At 45.8% G+C, this 17,733-nt stretch overlaps 1 protein-coding gene across 1 annotated transcript in view; it reads left to right on the plus strand.

Annotated features, from left to right (window-relative positions):
* Positions 1-17,733, plus strand: part of fgfr3 (fibroblast growth factor receptor 3) — a gene marked incomplete at both ends in the record, with an annotated part of 83,193 nt that overhangs the window by 15,362 nt on the left and 50,098 nt on the right. Inside the window, one exon of the mRNA XM_080750319.1 lies at positions 11,717-11,980. Coding sequence (XP_080606445.1) covers positions 11,717-11,980 — 264 coding nt within the window. The remainder of the gene's footprint in view (positions 1-11,716; positions 11,981-17,733) is intronic.

Genomic DNA, 17,733 nt, shown 5'->3' on the forward strand with positions numbered 1-17,733 from the left:
TCTCTCTTGGCAGCCTGTTAGTGGTTCGGTGTGAGGTTGTCAGGCCAGCTCAGATTAACATCATTGTCCCGAGGTATTTACATCCGGCCAAACCATATTAAACAGAGATTAGGGGTGGGTGCTTCTCCCCCCCCTTGCACGTTACCCCCCCCCCTCCCCCCAATTCCCCCCTCCACCCTCCAAAAAAGGTGTAAAAGGAGAGAGGGAGAGAGTCTGTTCTAAGAGGAGCGTGGGGTTTGGGATTTACAATGGTCATTAAGCTGAGAAATAGGAGAGGAAGAGAAATGCACTCTGTGTGTGTGTGTGTGTGTGTTATGTGAAGGTCATGTGATGCTGGTTGTGTTGGGGTTGGGGTGGTGGTGTGGTGTGGTGGGTGGAGGGTGGTGCACTGCCAAACGGTCGGGGTTGGCAGCAAGCGGAGGAAGCTGGAGTAAAAGAACGGCCTGGAGGTCGGAGGGACGCGCTGTTGTCCTCCCCGTGTCGGACCCGGCGGCGCTGCCAGGAGGACCGACCGACTGGGAGCTTCACTATGACTCTCTGTGTCTCACTCGCTCTGGGTTCACTTCTGCTGTGTTTGAATAGAAACGGCTTCAAGTCGTCCATTCATCATTCTCCATCCGTTTCTGTTTGTCTCTCTTTCACTGTGTCTCTCTTTCAGTCTCTTTTTCTCTATAGTCTCGCGTAGCCAGACAGCTATTCCACAATCGCCGAATGCTATACATAGAGTCTGAAACTACACTTCCCAAAATCCGAGTTAACAGAAGCTGGACAACTCAAAACTTCACTGAAATGTATTTTAAAATATCATCTCTGATAAGCTGCAAGCTACTGTATATATATGCTTAGATGATTTTGATTTATATTAGGATAAATGTGTGCGACCGTAAAAGACGAAACAGAAGTGGGGGAGGAGGCTTCACATCCGCTTTATCGCTTCTCATGCCCAGGGGCGTCACAAGGGGTAGGAAAGTATGACTGAGTTACTGGGGCCCAAGGTGGAGGGGCCCTAATAACTTTATCTATTGAAAAATAGCAGATATACAAGCTCACAGCGCGGCACCGAGTGCCGCGCTGCGAGCTTGTAGATCTGCTATTTTTGAAAAGTTGTGAAAATGTGTGAAAATCTTTGAATATATGTATTTTTTAAGCGAACATTTTTAACTCAAATTTTGCTTCTGGGGGTCCCTGGAACGAAATATTTTGAGATCGGGGTCCGTGGCCAAATACATATCATCTTGGGGGTCCTTGACATAGGTTTCTTGCACACATTTTCACGATTTTTCAAAAATAGCAGATATACAAGCTCGCAGCGCGGCACTCGGTGCCGCGCTGTGAGCTTGTATATCTGCTATTTTTCAATAGTTATGTAGCACATTCTGGGAGCGTGACCAGACGGTTTCCTCCCACAATTTGCTACTACTTTTTAATTACTTTTTCTCTGTGACAGTGTTTTGGAGAGAGAAGTTTACTTTCATTCTTTCTCTATCTCTCTCTCTCTCTCTCTCTCTGTCTCTCTCTCTCTCTGCGTCCTTATGTCTTACTTAGGGCTGTCACAATTATTACATAATCGTCTAATCGTGATTATTTGACATTATCGCAATTATTTTGTCATAATCGTCATAATCGTGAATGTTGAAAAATGTCCGAAATAGTGGAAATAGCAGATCTACACGCTCACAACGCGTCGCATCGCGACGCGTTGTGAGCTTGTAGATCGGCTATTTCCACTATCAAAGTTATTTTTTAAGTAGTAAAGTTGTCAAATATGTCAGTAATTTCTTCATGTATTTAGGTTTTGTGTCATATCTGCCATGTGCAACTTCAAAGCCCAAAAGCCAAACAGAAATGTAATTGTCAATGACAAAAACACAATTAAATCGTTAATCGCCAATTATTTGAGTGACAATTAATCGTCATGTAAAATGTCATATCGTGACAGCCCTAGTCTTACTGTCTCTGCGTTTATGTCTCTGTAGGTCTGCCTGTCCATCTGTCTCTCTTTTGGTCTCTCCATCTTGATTAACTGAATTCCGTCAGACTCTCTGCTCCCTCTCTACTCCTGCAACCAAGGTTATGGTCCTGGAAAAAAATAGCTATGCATTGTCTTTGGTTATTGATTTTGTTAATACCTCTGAAATGACAAATTAAACATTGGCCAAATTGTCAAATATTTGAGGCAGTTGCGAGGCGTTGAGCATGTAGATCAGCTATTTTCACAATAAAACCGTATTATACAAAATTCATCTACTCTTAGTGCTCGTCAGGGTGCGGGGGTCCCCAGTTCAAATATGATTATTTCGGGGGTCACGGCCTGAGAAGGTTGAGAACCACTGCCATACACTACCTGTCTTTGGACATTGTGCATATGAGTAAGCGACTCGTTATTGAGCTGAATTATTGTTATATAGTCCTGGAAATCGGGTTAAATATTCTGGAAAAGTTTTGGAAAAGGTTTGGAAATGAATTGGTAAAGATGTGTGGGAACCCTGTGCAACTCCTTTCCACTGTAAAACGTTACAGTCAGACACATCACAAGAGGGCACGGTGGTGCAGGCGGTGGTGCAGCTAGAAGGTCCTGGGTTCATTCGATTTCCACCGGAGTACGCTGGGGGCGTGTTCCCTCCTCTGCGTCATTAGCGCCCACACCCTAGGTGGGTTGGCAAAAGGGCCTTTCTGTGTAGAGTTTGCATGTTCTCCCCGTGTCTCCTAGGGTAGGTACCCTCACAAAAAAACATGCAGTAATCCTGATCTCTACAATGCCTCCCCCTGGCCAGCCGGGGCACCTGATGGAGGGGGAAAGGAACTGGTTGGAATAACGTGTTCCTTCCACGCGCTACGTCCAGCCCGGGGAAGCTCCCCCCCTGTCAGGTGAAAAGAAGTGGGCGGCTCACTCCTCATGCACTGAAGGAAGCATGAGCTCAGTTCGGGGCCCTCACCAGGCGTGGCAGAGGGAGAGCAGAGCCCAGTATTCCAGCGTATAGGCAATTGGCACTGGGAGAAAAAATTGGTTACAAAAATAGTGGGATAAAAATGATAAAAATAAAGACAGATCAAAAGCTCTTTTTGCTCTAGAGATGACGTGTGACCCTGTTTTGATTTGTAGCCTTGCAGTATGTGTGTGCCCCCCCTCCCTCCTCACACACACACACACACACACACACACATGCACAAGCAAACACACTTAACTTGCATGCCGCACTCTCAGTCAACCTCGCGCAAACACTCGTCTGCCAATCAAACGGGAACGATGCAATCGCCCCCCAAAACGTGGAAAGTACTGGGTCTGTCCAAGTTCAAAAGACCACAAGTGGAGATTTCTCCGTAGATGGAACAAACAACTAATTACCTGCAGTAAAAAAAAATGGTGATGGGGGGGCTATTAGCCGCCCAATTGTTTGCGAGCGTTTTATTTGAGGCTACCTCACTGTTGTACAGCTGTTGGAAACATGGCACTGTTGTATTATTAGCCCACTGTAAGGAGGAAGGGAGGTGGGGGGGGGGGGGGGGTCAGAAAGATGGAGCTTGATGAAGACGAATGCCTCGCCGTGCCATCTGGAAGACATCACTTTGAAAACGCCGTCTTAGATGCAGATATGGCTTTAAAACCCCTATGCGTCACTGCCCTCTTCCGCCAGACTCAATAAAAGTACCTGAACGGCCTCTACTTAAGTACCACGCATAGTAGTACATAAGGACCGCAGGAATACACAAGAAACGGAGGGGGAGAGTGATTTAATCTGGTTGCTCCGTAGGTCCGTACGTAATTGTCTCTGTCCGTAACCTTACGGACAACACTCAACCCGACGGATTAAAACCGATGAAAACGTACGTACACATGAACTACCCGTGGCAAACTTTTGGGTAGGGTGTTCTGACCACTCTGGAGTTTTAATTAAGTTCTCAGAGTCTTGAGAATGTCTGGTTTGGGGGACCCCCAGGTGTCCTTGAGTGGGTTCCAGCCAGGGGTCCCCATGAGCTTAATGACTGATTAAGTAGGAACCAATTGGACACTTATGGTTCTGTAACTCAGGCAGGGGCGCCCACTGGCCTACCAATCCAGGCGCATAACACATAGGCTCAGTGTAGCCTGACAGCGTGTCGCTGGTTCGATTCCCGATCCCGAACACCTTTGCTGCGCGTCTGTCACTCCCCATCTCTCTCCCCATTTCCTGTCAGTCTCCTGTCCTATCAATAAAGGCATAAAAAGCCCAAACACATATCTTTAAAAAATGGTTCTGTAACTCTCCCGGTTAAATGAACACTTTGCCTTTACTGTAGAAAGAGTCTATGGTCTTCCCTAATGCATGTCAAACTGGGGCTCCTTGAGATTAAAACATTAAGGAGGCACAGTTTTGAGTTCAATGGAAACTCTGTATGTTGCTGTGTAGCCTGCCTGTTTTAACCTGTGTGGAGGCTGTGATGGCGAACAACAAGGCACTGTTCTCGATCCCTGCAATGAATCAACAGAGAACGTCAAAGCATAAAGGACGCACCGCTTGTTGTAAAACTGTGTTTTGGAGGTAGATATGTGATAGCATTGAAGACACGAGCAAATAGGGAGGCAACGAGTTGAGAGAGAGTGTATGTATGTGTGTGTTTGTATGCTTGTGTGTGTGCGTGCGTGCGTGCGTGCATGCGCACAGGCGCACGCTTGCCTTGCTCCCCTCCAAAGCCGACACACGACTGGCTCAACCCACAAGCACACTGGTGCCACTGTTTGCGTGTTTACACACACACACACACATCTGAAGTTCAAAAAACGCTCTCCCTATTTGGCATTTCATAGATAACCATCAGGAATATATTTGTCCATTAAATGTCGGTCATTTTGAAGTGTGTTCTTCGTGAGTTAGACAAGTAGCTATGAAATTAGGATTTGAGTTGTTGTTGTTGTTTTTTTCCCCCCCTGATCCAAGTGTCAGGTCTGTGCATCTCTAGTGTTCACACAAATACTAAAGGAATTATGGTAAATCCAGTAAACCACAATGTAAACAAAGCCTGTTGTAGTTTCAACAGTATTTCATCAAGTGGGGGAAACCGTTATGAATCACTTCTCTGAGCAAAGACACACACACACACACACACACACACACACACACACACACACACACACACACACACACACACACACACACACACACACGAGACTTGGTGCCGCCTCAGTGCAGCAGAGCGCAAAATAGCAGCCACGTTCCCCCCCTCCCTCGCTGACCTTACACGACTGTAACCGTGGCGACAGCGAACTCCCTCGTCTGGTTTCACCCCCTCTTCCTGTTCCTATAAGCATCCCCCTCTCAGAGAGAGAGAGAGAGAGAGAGAGAGAGAGAGAGAGAGAGAGAGAGACAAAGAAAGAATGAAAACCATGATGGAGAGAGAGAAGTGGGATTGAAGGAAAATAATCATGAGCATTAGAAAGGCTTTCAGAGAGAGAGAGAGAGAGATGGATAGACATGACACAGACCCAGCGCATAAGAGGGGACGGAAACATGGACACTGGGGACGGGACGATATGAAAATATCATATCACGATTATTGTGACAAAAGAAATCGCGATTTACGATGTCATCGCGATAATACAAATCCATTATCCTGGGGCGGAACATTTACCAAAAAAATTGCAGATCTACAAGCTCACAACTTGTAGATCGGCTATTTTTTGGCAAAGACATTTGCTAGAGAGTGGAAAAAGACTATCAAGTATGTATGTTATAAGTACCTTTTACCAATTATAACGGGTTTAAGTGGTACCGGATATGCAGCTCGGCAAATAAAAGGTGAATTGATCCCAGTGCATGACGGAGGACGATATCACAATAAATTAAATCTCCACGATACGATTATCGTGAGTGTTTTTTTATCACGGTAAACGATAATATCGCGTATCGTCCCATCCCTATACCCAGCACATAAGAGGGGACGGAAACATGGACACACACCCCAACAGTGAGAGAGAGAGAGAGGGGGACATGGAAAAGCCCTGGCCACATAAAGAGGCCCTTTCATCCCCCGGGGGCTACAGGCTGCCTGCCTGCGGGCCCCTGGAGGAGTTTGTGGAGGATAAATAAACCTCTTCAGACGCACAGAAAAGATGCAGTCTGCCAGCAGAGCGCTGAGCGGACAGGCAACACCAGCAGTATCTCAAAGAGAGACATTATGCCATTCTGAAGGGCCAGTTGTTATGATATTGAGCCGAGAGGCTACGGAGGGCAAGGGCCCCTCCTGATTTATGGAGTGACCGCTGATCCTTCGCTGTCGGGGCCCGGGGCCCCTGCATGTGTGTGTGTGTGTGTGCTCGCTGTTTTAGGGAGTGTATAAGAGTGTACTGTATGTATACATGTAGTCGCAGGTACGGACGCGGTACTTACGTAGAGGCAAATGTGTGTTCTGTACCCACACACAAATATGCGTACACGCCACAGTACCGCACACCCCACACACACACACACACACACACACAGTACATATAGCACATTGCTTCCAGCTGGCCGGAGGTTCCGGACAGTGTGCCCCCCCTCCCCACACACACACACACACACACTCTCACACAGCCAGCCTGCACATGCCAGCCAGGCCGGACAAGATAACAGCAGGAAGCGTCTAGATGAGGATGCCAGACTGGATGGATGTCATCAGAACGGAGTGAGAAGAACCATCGGTGTGGAAACTGTGACCAACATTCCTCCACTGACTGACATCAACACAGACTGTTGACCACACATTCAGGAGACCTCGAGCAACAAACAGCCATAATCACAAAGAGTGGCGCTGAATACATTGGCATAGCACAGGGGTCTTCCAGGCCAAGGACCCCTTACTTCAGAGAGAGATGAAGCAGGGACCCCCACAACCTGTTCATAGATTCCATATACTTTCATCGTTTGACAGCACGGTCATCAGTGTATTTTGGATTCATGTCAATTTGTGTTTTCAGATATTTAACCACTTGAGCCATAATAAACTTGACCTTTTACTCTGTACTTAGTCTGCTCTTTTTCCCCCCTACACCAAACCTCTTTGCCGAAAATAGCCGATCTACAAGCTCACAACACCTCACAGCGCGAGGCGTTGTGAGCTTGTAGATCTGCTGTTTTTGTCTACAGTTCTCAGAATATGGACACTAGGCTTCATGTTGTTAATATAAAAAGGATTGGAAGATTTGAAGGACCCCCTGTAGTAACTCTGAGGACGCCCTAGTGGTCCTGGACCCCCTGTTGAAGACCCCTGGCATAGCATGTTTCACTCAAGGAATAGGCTTTTAAGCATCGTTCTCTTAGAACCTGGTCCATACCAGAAGAACAAAGCTATAGGTACCTTATCAGTTGCCCGTGCCAAGCTTTTCAAACCAGATTCATTTTTATTCAAATCAGGGTATTTGATCTTTATATTTCTTCTTTTACGTTTTCTTTTCTCCTTTCATTTCTTTTTTTACGTCCTAAATCTCCATTTCAAAGTCCAGGGATTCTGTAGCAGAAGAGGATATTCGTCATTGATGATCTGGGTGAAGATCTGGACTTTATTCACTGAGTTATTTTTGTCTGTACACCTCAGAAATGCTGCATTTCCTTTTTACTCGAGGAGGAATGTATCTTTGTTGTGTGATGTTTTTTGTTGTTATTAAGCTGCATTTGCCAGCCCCTAGCGTTGTAAACAACCGAACCTGAGAGCACTGCTATGCGCGCGAGTCCCACTATCTGTTTTCCCCCGGATCAAAGCAAATGTGTTGCCGCAAAAATGACACAAACACATTGCCCCCGTTCCTATACGGAGGCAATTAATCAACCAGTCACAGGGTCCCCGTGCTCTTTGATCATTTACATTTGCCTACGCTAACCAGAGGACGTATTACAGTATTTGTGATGCGAATGCTGAATGTGGCAATTGGAGTGTACTGTACACTATATGTACAGTGTAAATGTACAGTCTATTATTGGTTATTGCATTGTCTTACACTATATTTGACGTGCAGCGGTCCCATTACCACGGCATTATGCTCTCGGTCGGGTCACTACATCAGTTATCAACATGTCTCTGCACCAGCTCCTTTCGGAACCTCTCCCTCCGCTATGCAGCTCCGAGATGAGGTTCCTCACTCTTGGTCATCCACAATCGTTCGGTTGTGGGGAAGCTTCGCCGTTCCCGAACACTTCTTACCTTTTGTGAACATCCTATCCAAAAAGTAAAGGTCCTATACCCGTCTCTCAGGGGTTTACTTCTCAAGTGTGGAAGAAAATCAAAGTAGCGTGTTGAAATAAAGCGTTTATATCGCTCATTTTGTAAGCTTATTCGTTGTGTCTATTCCACGTGACCAGGGGAGACAGTAATGTTTCTTATGCGGCCGCAACTTCCGGAATTTCTAAAAAACATGGCACTGGCTGACAAAATGACCGATATAAACTCTTTATTTCAACACGCTGCTTACATTTTCTTCCACGCTTGAGAAGTAAACCCCCTGAGAGGCCAGTATACATTAGGAACTTTACTTTACTTTTTAGATAGGATGTTCACAAGAGGTAAGAAGTGTTCAGGAACGGCGGATTTCCCCCGCAACGGACAGATTGTGGATGACAAGAGTGAGGAACCTCATCTCGGAGCTGTATAGCAGAGGGAGAGGTTCCGAAAGTAGCTACTCTGCACTGTCCCCTGCCACCCATTGTACCGTCGGTGAGGTCCTGCGTGTTGTCAGTACAGTACAGTGTGTCGGCGGAACTCCCACGTCCACATGTATCTGCAACGATGCAATAGAGGCCAATTCCTGTAACTCGCCGCCGCCGGCATTTCAAGCAGAAATGTGGATGGCTCGAGTCCAGACTCGACGCTACTGTTCATTCAAGGTAGCCAATAGTGGGAGGGGGGTGGGGAGCTTGTTGGAGTCCATAAAGCTGAGCTGAGCTACGAGCCCCCGGAGATTACTATATCTCCCCCATAAACTCCAATGTCCCATGTTTAAGACCTTAAGATATTCTAAGACCTATTTTCTTCCCTTCCCTATTCACAAGGGCCCAAAGATACACACTGGGGTAAGAGGCAGTAACTCACACGAAGGAGGTGGAGGGGGGCTGGGCCTGAATTTACGCCCCCTCTCCGTCTCTCCTGAGCGGTTTTCCTGTCCTGAATGGAACCATTTATATGAAAAAAAGAAACGGTGGTTGTAAATATCACTGTCAAACGTGGGGAGGGAGCCGCGGAGCCGCGCCGAGAGACGTACAACCATCTTTAGCGCTTTATTGACTTTGTCTGCATTTTCTTAACATGCTTAATGAGACAGGGAGGAATTGACGCACACCTCATCTATTCTTTTAAGTCTGGGGTGGTGTTGCGCTGGGATGAAAGGACTGCCGAGGCATGTAATTTTTCATTCGGGCTGCTCTCAATGGCTGCAGCGAGGCAGCGTGGATTATTTCTTACATGCATACAGATGTAACCATTGTACCGGTCTTCATTCCTTTTACTTTTTTTTTCCATGCTCGCTGATTTATTGCAGCACTTTGGGTCCATCCCCAAGGGAAACTTGTTGGACGTCAAGGGCGTCAATTGGGTATGGCAAGGTATGGCTGTTGCCATACCTTGGCTACAGGGGAAAAAATAAAATGTAATGTACTTCTTAAAATAAATTCGTCATACCATTTGCTAAGGTATAGCAACATGACTGGTGTCTTGCAGGCACGTGCAAGACACCAGTCATGTTGCCATACCTTAGCTTTTGCTGTACTGACGCCACTGTCCTTGGAATAGTTTCGTTTTGCTACTCTTTTAGCTGTCAGAAGTTAAAGGGTTTTGGTGAATGTACCATATTGTTTCTAGAATGGACTGATTTTGGTTGTTGAATCCAGTCAAAGGGAACAATCAAATACAGTTTTACCCTGACGGTTAATTTAATATCAAACTATATAATATGGCTATAATATAAAGCTTGGCCAGCTTTGCGGTGGACAGTATTGTATGTGTGCATCAATCTTCACTGTGTTGACCCTCTTCCTACCTCATACAGCATACGGTACGGTGTGCAATATATTAGCAACATGAAGTAATATGAAGATCCGTCTTTAAATGGATCACCGACAGCGCAGAGAGCTACTGTGTGGGGATCCGTCTGCGAATGCAACGATTGCGTGAATGCATCATCTACGGCGGGGCCTCCACATAACTTTAAATGTTGGTCCACAGGAGCTGCCTGCTCCCTGCCTCGCATCCAAATCCAAGCCATATCTATAATTCATAGGCCGTATTATTATGCATTCCCCGTGAAGATTGTCTCGACCGCGGGAGTCTCGGCTGCGCGTTGAGCTTTTTCGGTTTTTCCTCAACCTTTCCTCTCAGCTCCAATTTCCTGATCTCAGCGAGAGGCTGTCTGCGGTGGTGTAGCGCAGAGAGAGAGAGGGAGAGAGACAGAGAGGGAGAGAGAGAGAGAGGGGGAGAGAGAGAGAGAGAGAGAGAGAGGTGTTGAGGATGGATGTGCGTCTGTGAGCTGCTGTAACTGGCCTTCTGCTGGGTCAACCCTGGGCGGCTTCTCCGACATAAATCACACTTTGAACACGGCCGTACGGGCCAGCCTCTCCTAAGGGGGCGTGAGTGTTCAAGTGAGAGAGGTGTGTGTGTGTGTGTGTGTGTGTGTGTGTGTGTGTGTGTGTGTGTGTGTGTGTGTGTGTGTGTGTGTGTGTGTGTGTGTGTGTGTGTGTGTGTGTGTGTGTTAAATATTGAACTGCTGCCTGAGCAATTAATTGGTATTCCCTCACAGGATGGTGTGGTGTGTGTGTGTGTCTCTCACCATAATCTCCTTGATGGTGTTGATGTATAATTGAAGCCTGGAAGAGACCTCAGATGGATAGAGGAAAGAAGTCTCTCTCTCTCTCTCTCTCTCTCTCTCTCTCTCTCTCTCTCTCTCTCTCTCTCTCTCTCTCTCTCTCTCTCTCTCTCTGCCACACCTCTCTTTCTATCTCTCTCCTTCTTGCCATTCTCCGTGGTCCAGCGTGGGCAAGCATCCCCCCGTCGGGCAGCCAGTAAACATGTTGATGTTTCCCTGACTATTAACTAAGCTGGCATGCTCCTCCTGGAGTAAATGAGTTGACGTTTCACAGAGGAGAAGAGAGGAAGAGAGGGATGATGGAGAAGAGTCGGGGAGGGGTGATTTGATCTGTGTTCTTCTTGATGGAATGGAAACTATATATACTTTCTTCACTGGTTCACTCAACCTTTCCAGTGGATGACCATATTTCTTCATAAATCGATGACATATTTATTTGATTTTAGTGATCTAGTACAGTGTTTTTCAACCACTGTGCCTGGGGACCTTTCGTGTGCCCCTGAGAAGGGTCAAGTGTGCCCCTTGAAACTGCTTGAAAGCCAGTATTGTATTTATCATTTTAAAAATGATTTAAACTAGTGAAAACAGCCGATCACAACGCCTCGCGGTGCGAGGCGTTGTGTGCTTGTAGATCTGCTGTTTTCACTACTGTTGTGCGACAGCCTTGTATGATGAAGCAGGGCTTTACTTTGCCAAGAAACGTACAAATTTGAAACTTGGAGATACAAGGTTTCTTCCCGACAGTGACGATACTTACACCCCCGTATTATGTTGGTGTGCCCATGGATTCTTGGGACATGAAAAGTGTGCCCGTGCAGAAAAAAGGTTGAGAAACACTGATCTAGTAAGACGAACACCCAAATCATCAACCACAGGTTCTCATCTTCCATCTTTTTCTTCTCTCTCGTTCCACAGACTCTGTGTCCAGCGAAGCAGCCTTCCTGGAGGACTATGTCCTGGGCGTGGGAGACACCCTGGAAATGTCGTGTGACCGGGGGGACCCCGGCCAGTCCATCCTCTGGTTCAAAGATGGCGCAGGGCTGGCGCCGAACAACCGGACGCGCCTGCGCCAGAGGGTGCTGCGCATCATCAACGTGTCGTACGAGGACTCTGGCGTCTACTCCTGCCGCCTTTCGCACGGCAACACATTGCTAAGCAACTACACCATCAAAGTGACAGGTAAGACACGAGATGCTTTAGTTAAGTTATCATTCAAGTAGACATTAATTCCTCATACGTTTTTTTTATGTTTAACCATATGTTTTAGATGTAAAGGTATAAGTTGTAGCGTTAAATGTGCATATGTGCATACCCTGTTGCTTCATTATTGGCTCATTTCTCATGAGCTAATAACGACGTTTTCAACTTTGCAACCTTGTCCGTAGCTTAACCCCTCCATTAGTTCTCTTTTTCTCTTTCATCTTCTCTCTCTCTCTCTCGACTGAGAGATGACACATGAGAGAAACAGAATATTGATTCTCTTCCACCTTTTCCATCAGGTTAGAAATAAGCGAATTGAACTCGGCTCTGTTTTCCAGCTGTCTGCTTGTCTCTGTTTGTGTTCTTCTGTCTCGCTCTTTGCCTGTCTTTTCTTCTCTCACTGTGTCTTTGTCTCACCCTCCCTGTCGCGTTCTCTCTCTCTCTGTATGTCTCTCTCTATGTCTCTCTCTGTCTCTCTCTCTCTCTCTCTCTAGCTCTCCCCTTCCCCTCTCGGATGGTTTCCACTCAGTGTATCTCTCCGTGTCTAATTCCCTCTATCAACACACCCTCCACCATTTATATCGCTCTTTCAGTCTTTTTCACGGCTCTCCTCTTCATTTAAATACACGCTGGCTCTGTTCATCTCTCCCTCTTCACGCTGTGCATCTCGGAGTGCCAATGGCTGTATGAAAACATGACCAGTGAGAGATGTTGGAGAGAACGGAGATAAGGAATTAGGTGCAAAAATGGCACGTAAAGGTTACAAAATGCCTCTGTATTATTGTGGTAAAGAAACGAAAGCATTATAATGACTCTAAAGATGATTTAAGCAGAGCTTTTGTTTTATAAGACAAACAGACAGACACATTCAGTCAATTAGTCAGTTAATCAGTCGGTCATGAATCAAGAGTAGTTCCTGCCACTAAGCAGAAACAGCCGTGCCTCGTCTCGACACAGTGTCATTCGTCCATTACAGTTTACAGGAAAACATTATTAGGGGCGGGATAGCTCAGGGGTAGAGAAACCGTCATTAGAGCACAAAGGGTTCCAGAAGGTTTCCCAGTTCGAATTCGGGCTCCCCCTGAGTTAATGTCAAAGAGTCCTTGAGCAAGACTCTGAACCCATAGTTGCTCCCGGTGAGCAGGTTGGTGCCTTGCATGGTTTCCTCCGCCATCGGTGTATGAATGTGTGAATGTAATGGACAATCTATGTAAAGCGCCTTGGATAAAAGCGACATTTACCATTTATTATTATGTTTCTACTGCTGCTCTGTTTGACTTCTCTGCTGTCCAGGTTCTGTTGTAGTTTTGCCAGAGAGGACAAGGTTTCACTTGTCAGCTCTATAGCCTCTCCACCAACATTCGACTTCAGTGCACACACATGCACAATCCGTGCTCCACTCTTGCCGGGCACCTATCACACTTCACCGTGCATGTGCGTTTGTACAAGCGTACGCGCGCACGCACACACAGTTACCGACAGTGAGAGAGAGTCACACCAGCATAGATACTCAGTCAAAGGTGAAAGTCATTATCGTATGGCTGACTAAATCATATCTTAAACGTGTGTGATGCAAACAGATCTGTTGTCGGAATGTTGGAGGAGGTGGTGTGTGTGTGTGTGTGTGTGTGTGTGTGTGTGTGTGTGTGTGTGTGTGTGTGTGTGTGTGTGTGTGTGTGTGTGTGTGTGTGTGTGTGTGTGTGTGTGTGTGTGTGTGTGTGTGTGTGTGTGTGTGTGTGTGTGTGGGTGTCAGAGTCATAGAGCGATGTGAGCAGAGCGATGTGAGCAGTAGCTTAAAAGTCGTCCCCCCCAACCCTGACCACCCCCCTACCCCTTCCCGTAAAGCTCCTGGTCACCAGCTGAGAGCGTTATTGACAACTAATTAGAAAGCAATTAGCCTCAAAACGCTTCATCATTGAAAACAGATGGGGTGGCAAGAAATGAGAGAGTTTGCTCTCTCTCACACCCCCTCCCCGCGAGAGCGAACACACACACGCGCGTACGCACGCACGCACGCACGCACGCACGCACGCACACACACACAAGCACACACACACAAACACACACACACACACACACCCACACACACACACACACACACACACACACACACACACACACACACACACACACCACGTGTCTGGCTGTGCGCCTGGCAGTAAATGGTCTTTTCCAGGCATGTTCAGATCTCCTACTGGACCCAGCATATTGGACAGAGACACCAGGAGCACAATCTACACACACACACACACACACACACACACACACACACACACACACACACACACACACACACACACACACACCACCATCACACTGCTGCGCTATAATAAATGTCTGTTTAATCAGTTCTTAAATCCTGTGTGTGTGTGTCCTCTGTGAAGATGATGCCCATACAAGTCATGGAATCTTGTATTTCTCGTCTTTAAGTCTTTGGTCTGTAAAGAGGGGGGAGGGGATCACAGATCAAAAATTTTGGAGGATTTTCCATTGAATGGGGGTGACCACCAATATCTCAAATGTAATCCACCTGTCATGTCTTACACAGTAACAAGGGAGAAGCCACACAGTAGGCCCTGCCATCTGATACTGTATGTTTCACTTTCCTCGAGAAGATAAATGGGACATGTCTGTACGAGGCTGAACAGCGCTCGTACAGGGGGTCTGGGACCCCTAGGGTGTCCTCAGAGTTACTACAGGGGGTCCTCCAAATCTTTGAGTGATAGAAACTTTTTTCTTCTTTTTTATATTAACTACTTGAACTCTAGTGTCCATATTCTGAGAACTTTAGCAAAAAATAGTCGATCTACAAGCTCACAATGCCTCGTATCGCAAAGTATCGGCTATTTTCGGAAAAGACGTTTGGGTAATAGAATAGAGTAGAGCGAAAGGTCAAGTTAATTAAGTATTGACGGTTCAAGTGGTTAAATATCTGAAAACACAAATTGACAGGAATCCAAAATACACTGATGACTGTGCTGTCAAACGATGAAACTTTATGGAATCTATGGTGGGAGGTCCCTGCTTCATCTCTCTCTCTCGACCAAGGGATCCTTGGCCTGAAAACGTTGAATACCCCTGGCATATACTCTTGTGAAAATATCCGATCTACAAGCTCACAGCACGCACGGCATGACGCAGCACACCGTGAGCTCGCGGAGAGGCTATTTTTGGCACGCAAAAACAAAGTATAACTCAGACTTAACTTGTTGAGATGGCTCCTTCTGCAGTGTGTGGTTGCAATATCCTGCTCTGTTCTCACCTCTTCCACCCAGCTCCACACACAGCACACACACAGGACCTCCGCTCTGCCTTAAATACACACGCGGCGTATTATGTTTTTCCTCAAATATTTGAGTAAGGTGTCAGATATTTAGCAGCCGTATCAGATTTAGCACCTGGATGGAGTCCAGGCATCAGAGGAGAGCAAGCCAAGCCGTATTGTACGCTTTTGGAGTGAAGGACTTTGTAACGTAAGAGTCCTAAAGGAAGAGATCTGCTGTGTAGAGGGTTAATGGGTTGAACGTCTGTCTTCCTTTGACAAGTACAGAGTTTTAACTCCACGTGTTGACGAGACATTTATGCGTGTATAAACGTGTTTTTTTATTTATTTATTTATAGTTAGACGTTCTTCTCCCTTTTGTCTTAAATCATTGTTTTTTGGACTTTTTATGCCTTTATTGATAGGACAGCAGACTGACAGGAAATTTGGGAGAGAGACGGAGAGTGATACAAGCAGCAAAGGTAGTTGGGATTGGGACTCGAACCAGCCACACGCTGTCAGTGTCTGTGGTGTGCGCCTGGACCGGTAGGCCAGCGGGCGCTCCCCAGATGAGGCGAATAATTACAATACTTGATGGCCTATATCTGGATTCAATGCTATTTTGTGAAAATAATAATAACAATAATAAGATGATAAGAGAAAGTAAGATCTTGCTACTTGAAATGTATAACACAGTAATAAAAGCAAGCACACGCACATTAACTTCACCACTCCAAATAATTCAGAACATGATTGATTTTCATGCCAGTTGTTATATTATGAAAACTACTATTTAAAATGGAGTACCTCTCATTATGGAACTCGCAGAAGCTCGCCCATGAATGCATTCATAGCAGTACAGATTATGCAAAGATATTAACAATAGAAACATGCAAAAAATGCTTGTCCAATGTCCAGCATTGATCCAGCACACTGAACAATCCGGTGTAGAAATGGACCCTCGCGATTACATTAACTCAACAACTGTCCTAAAACAGTTGGAGTGCAACATCCAATTATAGCAAGCGTCAAACGTGCCAGGCAATAGTTGGCGCAACACCAGTGCTACTTGAGGTGTCTAGTGATAGAAACTAGGGGTCGACCGATATGGGATTTTCATGTTCGATTTCGATATCGATAAGTCGTGATCAAAGAGGCCGATAACCGATATTATGAACCGATATGCATTTTAAGTAAAAAAAGAAAAAAAATATCCCCAATTTGAAATAGTGGTTAATTAATTTATATATTTTTCCCATCCTAAATGTCTAGAGGCTCACATCTAGTCGCCACATACTAGAATAGCGTTAAAAATGTATTCCGCAGCAGGAAATCGGTGAAAATCAGTAACCAAAATGCAAAAAAATAATAATATATATATATATATATTTTTTCGATATTGATATGTTGCGATATTAATAAATGTTATGAATATCGACTTCGATTATCGGCCGTTTCGATAATCGGTCGATCCCTAATAGAAACACGACTAAAGGCGCAACTGTAGGCTCCAGTTTAACTTAACACCAGTAGTGGTGCTGTTGGAGTGTGGCATCAATGGCAAACAATAAAAAAAAGAAACCTCCTTGTCAGGAGTTTGAGGCTTAGTGAGTGAACATCTGGAGCTCATTAAGTCCGCCAGTGGAAGTGAACCGGAGACTCTTGAGGTCACGTTGAAAATAATTACCACCGAGGCCTCCGCGTAAAAACGTGCGAAAACAGAAACGATTAATTATTAAGAAGACAACCCTGATCCGAGTGGTAGCAACTGTGGGTTTGTGTATATCGTCACTGTCGGACCTCGTATCTCCAAGTTTCACATTTGTAATTTTTTTTCACAAAGTGAAGCACTGCTTCATCATACAAGGCCGTCGCACAAAAGTAGTGAAAACAGCAGATCTACAAGCACACAACGCCTCACACTGCGAGGCGTTGTGTGCTTGTAGATCGGCTGTTTTCACTAGTTTAAATCATTTTTAAAATGATAAATGCAAAACGAACGGTTGTGGACATACAAGGCTTTCATCGGACAACGACGATATGCATATGTGTTTGGGTGAGCATGTTTGTTTGTTTGTATGTGTGTGTGGGTGTTATATACTGTACTGTGTTTGTGCATGCACATATGCACATATATGCATGCATTAAAGCAAACGTGTCATGCTAACAGTTGCTGAATGTTTATGCACTAACATGTGTGTGGGTGGCTGGATGCGTGTGCATCTGTATATGCACTCTGACCCAGAACATGTGGCACCAGTCATTAGCAATTGTGTGTGTGTGTGTGTGTGTGTGTGTGTGTGTGTGTGTGTGTGTGTGTGTGTGTGTGTGTGTGTGTGTGTGTGTGTGTGTGTGTGTGTGTGTGTGTGTGTGTGTGTGTGTGTGTGTGTGTGTGTGTGTGTGTGTGTGTGTGTGTGTGTGTGTGTGTGTGTGTACATGTTCAGATAAGTGGGTGGGTACATGCAAATAC

This window comes from Nannobrachium achirus (assembly GCF_963921795.1).
Source record: "Nannobrachium achirus genome assembly, chromosome: 20".
Taxonomy (NCBI): domain Eukaryota; kingdom Metazoa; phylum Chordata; class Actinopteri; order Myctophiformes; family Myctophidae; genus Nannobrachium; species Nannobrachium achirus.